Source organism: Lontra canadensis, unplaced genomic scaffold, assembly GCF_010015895.1.
Source record: "Lontra canadensis isolate GAN:19392208 unplaced genomic scaffold, GSC_riverotter_1.0 scaffold32, whole genome shotgun sequence".
Taxonomy (NCBI): Eukaryota; Metazoa; Chordata; class Mammalia; order Carnivora; family Mustelidae; genus Lontra; species Lontra canadensis.
The window spans coordinates 7,162,293-7,171,143 of record NW_022631026.1 but is presented as its reverse complement, the minus strand read 5'-3'; the positions used below and the strand labels follow the sequence as shown (position 1 = coordinate 7,171,143).

The 8,851-nt window shown below is 49.7% G+C and overlaps 1 protein-coding gene and 1 non-coding gene across 3 annotated transcripts; both read left to right on the top strand.

Moving 5' to 3' along the window:
• The first annotated feature begins 325 nt into the window (after positions 1 to 325).
• Positions 326 to 8,317, top strand: ODC1 (ornithine decarboxylase 1). 2 transcript variants are annotated; one of them, XM_032866840.1, is made up of 12 exons: positions 330 to 502; positions 3,597 to 3,743; positions 3,989 to 4,122; positions 4,386 to 4,559; positions 4,745 to 4,917; positions 5,384 to 5,518; positions 5,635 to 5,716; positions 5,908 to 5,991; positions 6,685 to 6,847; positions 6,930 to 7,042; positions 7,126 to 7,340; positions 7,834 to 8,317. In XM_032866840.1, exons 3-12 carry the CDS (start codon positions 4,021 to 4,023, stop codon positions 7,976 to 7,978), a joined length of 1,386 nt encoding a protein of 461 aa, XP_032722731.1. In that variant the 5' UTR covers positions 330 to 502; positions 3,597 to 3,743; positions 3,989 to 4,020; the 3' UTR covers positions 7,979 to 8,317. The 2 variants fall into 2 exon arrangements, with proteins under 2 accessions (XP_032722732.1, XP_032722731.1); XM_032866841.1 differs by lacking the exon at positions 4,386 to 4,559 and having other exon boundaries at positions 326 to 502.
• On the top strand, positions 1,960 to 2,094 carry LOC116873306. The gene has a single exon (XR_004383780.1). It is a non-coding gene; the product is annotated as a small nucleolar RNA SNORA42/SNORA80 family (small nucleolar RNA).
• Positions 8,318 to 8,851: the final 534 nt, after the last annotated feature.

Here is an 8,851-nt window from a genome sequence, read left to right as displayed (position 1 = left end):
CGCTGCAGGGCAGGGAGGCGTGAGAGGCCGCCGGAGGCGTCCTGTGGCGTCGTGCGCGTGCGTAAGTCTGCCGCAGGGCCGGGAGGGGCGCGAGGCCGGGGGCGGGCCCGCTGGCGCTCGGAGCCGCTGACGTTGAAGGGCCCGCGCTCCCCATCCTCCGTCCGGCCGCGGGTTGGCCGCCGCGGGCGCGCTCCGCCCCCTTCCTCGGAGGACGCCCGGACGGAACCGATCGCGGCTGGTTTGAGCTGGTGCGTCTCCATGACGACACGCGCGGTGCTATAAGTAGCGGAGCGGCGGCGCGTCGGCTTTGTCAGTCCCCTCAGCCTCCGCCGCCGCCGCCCCTCTGCCAGAGCTCCGGCGCCACCTCGGGCCGGCGGTCCTCCGCGGGAGGCAGCGAGGCGGCGGGCGGCCGGCTGACGGGGGCGGCGGGGCGGCCGGCGGTCCTGCGCGCTCGGCGGCGGCATCTCCATGGGGCTGGCCCGCGGCGCCCCAGCGCTCTAAGGTGAGAGGGGGCGCGTCCGGGCGGTTGGGAGGCGGGAGGGGGGACGGCCACGTGTCCCTGCGCGGCGAGCCGGAGGCCCGGGGCTGACCCTGCGCCTGGAGCTGCGAGGGACACGTGGTCGTCGCGCCGACCGCGGGTCCCTGACCCCCCTACCCTCCGGGGCCCGCGTCCCTCCGTGGAGCGGGACTTCGGACCCCCTGATTTTGCGCGCGTCCGGCGGCCACTTTCGCCGCGGCCGGTCCTGCTCCGGATCGCCCCGGCTTGGGGCAGCCCTGGCCGGAGGGGACTGCGTCTCACCTCTTCCGAACCGCGTCAGTGGGGACTCGGAGCCGGAAGCTGCCGGGAAGGCCCGCGGTTCTTTCAACCGCTGTTCTTTTTTTAAACCCATGCGGCCAGCCCGGCAGCAGGTGCAGGAGGGGGACGAGCGGGCCCGAACAAGTCTCGGGCTCCCGTCGCTCAGCTCACTTGTATTAGGACGAGGCAGGCCATTCTGCCTCCCTGTCCTGGAATTTTCTCTTAGTTTCTGTGTACGGAGGAAACGACCCGATAGAGCAGTTCTCCGGAGTTGCTGGAGCTCAAGTGTGAGATAGCCTTGTCTTAACTACGTAGGGTACATTCTCCCTTAGTTGTGCCGTAGAGTCTCTGAATGGCTTAGAGATCTAAGAAAGGTCTAGAAGATTGAGATCCCAGTCCAGGCAGCAGACTGACCCGTAGGAGGCAGCCCTTAAGGTTTTCCAAACAAGCTGATTGTGGTGGTTTTGAGAATCCCAAATAATGGGTAAATGTGGGGAGCAGAACTTTTTAGAAAGGTCTGAGGAGCACAAAGAAAGGGTTGACTTTATTTAAAGCTACAATTGGGCATGATTTAGTTGACTTGTGAAATTTTTTTCAGTTTTCTTAAATTGGTCTCTGTCTCGTGTAATACTTCCCGGTTGGCAGGAGAGACGTACCTAGTAGGAGAGTGCTGTCCTGTGCTCACTGACCCATCATTTCGAGTGACTTAGCTATACAGAACACTAAAGGGTGAAATTATTGTGTTGCAAGTTTTCAAAATAAAGCTTTAAAAGATGCTTAACAGTAACATTTCAAAGTAATAATTTCCCAAGTTTAAGCTTGAACATTGCTTTAAAGCTTTTCTAACAAGCTCCTAACTAAAGAGTCCAACAATCTGTTACTGTGTGAACTTGCGTTCAGTGTGGAATATATAGACACAACGGGTTTGCTGTCCCCTTAGACTCTTGACTTCCCCTAGAGGTGGTTTCGGCAACGTAGGAGGTTGACAATGCCAGAAAGTCACATCAGATCAAGTTCTTCCGCTGGCTCAGTCGGTAGAGGATGTGACTCTTGATCATGGGGTTGTAAGTTCAAGCCCCACGTTGGGTGTAGAGATTTAAAAAAGTAAATAAAGTCTTAAGAAAGGGAAAAAAAACCGCACAACAAAGGACAAGTTGTACCGTGCATGGGTTTGGATTTATGGCAGGCTCGTCCCCCTGGGCCTCTCATAGTGTCCCATGCCAGAGCAAACTGCGGCCCCGAACCATTGCCTGGCCTCTCCGCCGTAGGCTGCAGGCACTGAAGCGGGTCGCACAGTGAAAACAGAAACTCCTGCCTAGCAGAATTATATAGGGTAAAATCAGTAATTTGCGTCACATTTCATGAAGACCCAAGGACAGCGGCTCTGAATGCTACTAGCTTTATTTTTGCTTATTCATAATTCGTGTCTGCCTCCTCATTTTTGTTATTCATAAAGTTAGCCAGAAATTAACTTCCATGTCATTATTGTTCATTAACTAAGCAAGGATGAGATGAGATTTGCAGAATTGCTGACTTGATCGCCAACTCTGGTTTAAGAATGCTGATTTCTGATCAGATACAGGAGCTGTGATACATTTTGTTGATAATGAAGATTGCTCACTGTAAAAATACAAGTGTGGGGGGCGTCTGGGTGGCTCAGTGGTTTAAGCCTCTGCCTTAGGCTCAGCTCAGGTCGTGATCTCAGGGTCCTGGGGATGGAGCCCCACATTGGTCTCTCTGCTTAGCAGGGAGCCTGCTTCCCTCTCTTTCTCTGCCTGCCTCTCTGCCTACTTGTGATCGTTCTGTCAAAGAAATAAAATCTTTTTTAAAAATATGCATGGCGTTAAAATAAAGTGGCATAAAAATGAACTCAGAAAATTCTTAGGAAACTTCAGAGCACTCAGTAAGTTTAGCCTTAGACATTTCCACAATGCCTTTCCGTTATTAAAACTTTTGTGAAGACTTAGGGAAAACAGAAGGTAGATGTTTATAAGGCACCTTTCAGTAATTACTGAAATGTTCTCTTAAGCTTTTTTTTTTTTTTTAAGATTTTATTTATTTATTTGATAGAGAGATCACAAGTAGACAGAGAGGCAGGCGGAGAGGAGGGAGCAGGCTCCCTGCTGAGCAGAGAGCCCGACGCGGGACTCCATCCCAGGGCCCTGAGATCATGACCCCAGCCGAAGGCAGCGGCTTAACCCACTGAGCCACCCAGGCGCCTCTCTTAAGCTTCTAAAGAGTTAATGTATCCCTGAAATCAAATAAACTGGCCATTATAAACAATTTTTCCATTTTAGTGAAATGAGGATTCTGAAACCTGCTTTCTATAGATTTTTTAGCATGAATATTTGAAGTGCTTATTTTGAGGTATATAGTAATACATGTAGGATTTTAGCGTTGGGGCGCTTGCGTGGCTCAGTCATTAAGCGTCTGCCTTTGGCTCAGGTTATGATCCCAGGGTCCTGGGCTGGAGCCGCCATCCGGCTCCCCTGCTCGGCAGGAAGCCTGCTTCTCTCTCCCCTCCTCCCCTGGCTTGTGTTCCCTCTCTCGCTCTCTATCAAATAAATAAATAAAATCTTAAAAGATTTAGTGTGTTGCTTTGAGAAAGTCTAGTGTTGAATCTGCAGTGTCCTTGGATAGCGGAGAGGTTTATGGAATCCTGTGGCTTACGCCCGGAAGGATGGGATTCCCAAGTCCAGTGAGTGAGCGAGCGATCTCTGGAGCGCGCCTGTGCAGCCCTGCTTTCTGGGTGCTCACATCACAGTCCGTGCCTGATCCTTCCATCTGATGCCTTCCTAAGGTGGACAGCAGATCCGGTGTTGATCAGACCATTCCCCTGCTGCACCGGGGCGCACGCATCCTCAGCGGGATTTGGAATTCCAGAGAATTGCCTTTGTGAGAAATTGGCCATCATTTCTTTAAGTTCCATCTCTTCTTAGTTTTCCATGTAAGTATTCATGGTTGTTGCAGGTTATTGTTAACAGTTACTGAGTGTTGGGGCTCCTGGGTGGTTCAGTTAGGTGCCTTAGGCTCAGGTCATCCTGGATCGAGCCCCACATCTGGCTCCCTGCTCAGCAGGGAGTCTGCTTCTCCCTTTCCCTCCCCTGAACGGTCTCTCTCAAATACTTCTGTAAAAAAATTAACTGAGTATTGCTATGGCTTCCTGAGTAAATTTTTTCACCTTATTTGCAGTTTGTTACGTTTTGGAGGAACTGCAAGAAACCATGAACAACTTCAGTAATGCGGAATTAGACTGCCATTTCCTCGATGAAGGCTTTACTGCCAAGGATATTCTGGACCAAAAAATTAATGAAGTTTCATCTTCTGTAAGTTTAAGTCTGTGCTAGCAGTGCAGCTTTAAAAATCATGGGCACCTGAGTGAGAAACTTGAGTGGGGTCTTACGGAAGTACGATGGAACATGGCATGTTAGGTAATTCAGAACGTATTAGCTAACAATCACTCCGTGGTAATAGTGACCAGGGTAAAGAAAAGCAGGTTCCTTGAGACTGATGGGAACGACAGGGGGAGGCTGCATGCGGGAGTGTGATTAGGCCGCTAATGAGTTCCCTGCAACCACTCTTGCTGTAGGATGATAAGGATGCCTTCTATGTTGCCGACCTGGGAGACATTCTAAAGAAACATCTGAGATGGTTAAAAGCTCTTCCTCGGGTCACCCCCTTTTATGCAGTCAAATGCAATGATAGCAGAACCATAGTGAAGACCCTTGCTACCATTGGGACAGGATTTGACTGTGCCAGCAAGGTAAGCAAAGCAGCGGGACTCGGGAATGATGATCTCAGATGGCCCTGGTGCTCCCAGCAGGGCGGGTCAGAGTTGGGTTTCTTGGGCAATAGACAGCAGTGAAAGTGGGGGGACTGAATTCCCATTTTCCTGTTTCTTTCTTTGATTGGCTTCATATATATAAATAACATACTCCTGTTTTTCAGACTGAAATACAATTGGTCCAAAGTCTTGGGGTGCCTCCGGAGAGGATTATCTATGCAAATCCTTGTAAACAAGTGTCTCAGATTAAGTACGCTGCCAACAACGGAGTCCAGATGATGACTTTCGATAGTGAAGTTGAATTGATGAAGGTTGCCAGGGCACATCCGAAGGCAAAGTGAGTTGACTCCTCATTTGCGGGCAGGTCACATACAGGATCTACCCGTTGTGTCAAATTCAGGTTTCCAGTTTCAAGATTTCTGTACTTGAGTATAAAGTATAGGAGTGAGCTGGATCAGAGGCAGAGTAGAAAATCTTAAATCCTCTTGATGAATAAAGCTGTAGGAGAGTCTTGGGGTGCCTGGGTGGCTCAGTCGGTTAAGCGTCTGCCTTCTGCGCGGGTTGTGATCCCAGGGTTGTGATCCCAGGGTCCTGGGACTGATGGGGGAGCGGAAATCTGCTTCTCCTTTTCCCTCTGTTCTCTCTGATTCTCTGCAAGTAAATAAATAGAGATTCTTAAAAAAAAAGTATGAGACTCAAATCAGAGGGCATCAGCCACAGATGCTTTTTATTATAATCATGGCTATCATGGCGATCAGTGGTCTTCTGTCAGGGGAAATTTGATACACTTTTTCTGCTTCTAGGTTGGTTTTGCGGATTGCCACCGATGACTCCAAAGCAGTCTGTCGCCTCAGTGTTAAATTCGGTGCCACACTCAAAATCAGCAGGCTTCTCTTGGAACGGGCGAGAGAGCTGAATATTGATGTCATCGGTGTCAGGTGAGATCTTGGCGGTGGCACAGAGACTAAGATACTGGACGGTGCACATCTCAGGTTTTTCTCCCACTATAAGTAGTGATTTTCATAAATAGCATATTCTCCTTTCTTTGCCCCAGCTTCCATGTGGGAAGTGGCTGCACCGATCCTGAGACCTTCGTGCAAGCCATCTCCGATGCCCGCTGTGTCTTCGACATGGGAGTGAGTATATGTAAACCCAGTTCCGGGCTGTGGGCTGGGGAGTGGGGCTGACGGTAACGAGCCTCAGTTCTAGAATTAACCTTTTCCAGGAGTTATTCCATATTCCAGAGGCTTAAACCCAGCTGCTGCATACATTTTTACAGCTTGTTACTGATCTGGCTGCTCGATTGACTTGATTTTCTTGACTCTAGGCTGAGGTTGGTTTCAACATGTATCTGCTTGATATCGGTGGTGGCTTTCCTGGATCTGAGGATGTGAAGCTTAAATTTGAAGAGGTAATTTATAACAGAAATACAGCTATTTTAGCAAGTTTCATTTTCATGTATTTCCAAACTTAAGTGTTTTAAGTAATAACAAAAGAAATTGTACAAACATAAAAATGTTTTGGTATATTTTCAGTGAGTTCTGTTATTTAAAATTGTATTTAATGTGCTTTGGTTTTCTTAAGCACAGTGAGTCTGTTTCCCCCCAGATTGTGGGAAATAGTTGATTAGGTAGGAAAGAGCATGCAGACTTCGGTACATCGTTACCCCAAATAGGGTTTTCTAAATTTTGTACTTTTGAACACTTTAATTGTTTCAGTCAGTTATGAAGTTTAAATGGACATCTTACTAAATATGGGCCATTTTGCAGTGGTTGTTTATGAAATAGATCCACCTTCTTGTTACAGTTTTGTGAGATGGGCAGACTAGAGTCTGTCCTGTTGACGTGTATTTGGTAGATTAAAATATTTAGGCACCTTCATACCTCAGTAAGCAGTAATAAATTGAAAGTGTTGTTTGATAGAATTCTACCCATCAAATCCCAAAGGGAAATCCATGTGGAACCACAGGGAGATGCCACTGTCGGTTTTTCTTTTGCTGCTGTTGCTCGACAGTAAACCTGCCTGCTGCTGGCGTCCTGTCACGGCACTGGTTTTCTCTCTGCGGTGAGCTCCCCTTGGTGACAGCCCTCACTGTCTCTCGCAGATCACCAGTGTTATCAACCCGGCCCTGGACAAGTACTTCCCGGCCGACTCGGGCGTGAGGGTCATAGCCGAGCCCGGCAGATACTACGTTGCGTCCGCCTTCACGCTCGCAGTTAACATCATTGCCAAAAAACTCGTATTAAAGGAGCAGACAGGCTCTGATGGTACGTATAAAGGCCGAGTCATCGCACACATAGCTGTACGGTGGTACAGAAAGTGGTAATTGAGACTCTGGTGTCCTTCCAGATGAAGAGGAGTCCAGTGAACGAACCTTTATGTATTACGTGAACGATGGCGTGTACGGATCGTTCAACTGCATCCTCTACGATCACGCCCACGTGAAGCCCCTCCTGCAGAAGGTACCCTCTGAGCACGGTCCGCATGGCAGCGAGGCTGTGGTCGTGATGAGGCAGCTAGGTAACGCTTTTCTCTCTCGATCCAGAGACCCAAACCAGATGAGATGTACTATTCAACCAGCATATGGGGACCAACGTGCGACGGCCTGGATCGCATTGTCGAGCGCTGCGACCTGCCCGAGATGCATGTGGGCGACTGGATGGTGTTTGAAAACATGGGTGCCTACACTGTCGCTGCTGCTTCTACTTTCAATGGGTTCCAGAGACCGACCATCTACTACGTGATGTCGGGGCCGACGTGGTTAGTGACGACGGCGCGTGTTCCTGGTTTGATAAGAACAGATTTCTCCTGGGGTTTCTGCTGGCTCTTGCCTCGTTGAGTCAGAAGAAAATCATCTTGTTTAGGTGTAAATACTAAAAAGGTTTTTAAAAATAGTTCATTTTCTGCCTGCATTAAGAATATATGCTTGAGGAAATTTGGAAAATATAAGTGGAAGATTCCTCTGGTGATACTGGTCTGTATTCTCAGATTTTTATAGAGGTGTAACTCTTTCAAAGAAAAGCCTGGGGTATTTCTGTGTAAATAGAATATTGTCACAAAGGCACATGACTTGTGCTTTCCCTGTTACTGAAAAGGTGGTCCTGAAGACCGGCTTGCTTCTGGAATGTGCGGACTCGCCTCCTGGGGACGTAGTGACCAAGGGAGCACACAGGCTCTCGGGGAAGGGATGCTTGGGAGGCCGCCCAGTTCCAGGGGACTTGGGGTTTCTGAACCTGCCACTTCTCTCTCTCAGGCAACTGATGCAGCAGATCCGGAGCCGCGACTTCCCGGCCGAGCTGGAGGAGCCGGACGCCAGCCCCCTGCCCGTGTCCTGCGCCCGGGAGAGTGGGCTGAAGCGCCCCCCGGCCGCCTGTGCCTCCGCCAGCGTTAACGTGTAGGTGCCGCTCCTGTAGCTGTTAGCTTCGAGTTGAGCTTGGATTGGGGGATCGGGGGGGACCGTTTAACTTAATTCCTGCTAGTTTTGAGAGGTCTGTAAGTAGGGTCGGCACGGATGCACCAGTGTGGAAGACGAGGAGATGGGGTCACTTATCTGTGTTCCTATGGAAACTATTTGAATATTTGTTTTATATGGATTTTTATTCAATTTTCAAACATGCTACTAAGGGGTGCCCCTGCGCTGCTGAGCAAGCGTTTGTAGCTTGTACTTTGGCAGAATGGGCCAAAAGCTTAGTGTTGGAACCTGTTTTAAAAATAAAGTATCTTGAAATAATTGGGCATTGGAGAGTTTTTGCACCGTGTCCATTCCCAGTGGCTTGCCTGGAATGTGTTTCATAAGTGGGAATTTGTCCCGGTAGCTGAGAAGGTTGTCCCAGAGAACTTAGAAGTTGGAGGTTTTCAGTGTTTTGAAAGTGCATCGAAATGGCGTCCTCCCGTTCAGCACTTCCATTTCGAGTCTGGGAGTCTTGTGTGAAGTTTGCTGTGGATCCTCACAAAGAACGGAGGGTTTGGCCCACACATAGGTGGAGGGAAAAGCGTGGGTGACACAGGCCCTGAATGTCCCCAGGCGTGGCTATGAGGGAGCACCCAGAGCTCTTTGTTACCAGCGTGTGTCAGGGCTGTGCCGGGGGAGGACCCGGGGAGCCCCCGAGTGCTGCCGCAGGACAGATGTTCCCTTCCCGCTTATCTTCTCTCCAGGGACAAGTTGCAGAGCGGCAGGTTAGGAATGTGGTACAACATTGGGCAGTCAGCTCATTTTTCCGCAGTACCCTGTGTTGTAGGTCTCTCCTCTCCTCGACTTTGACCGCTGGCCT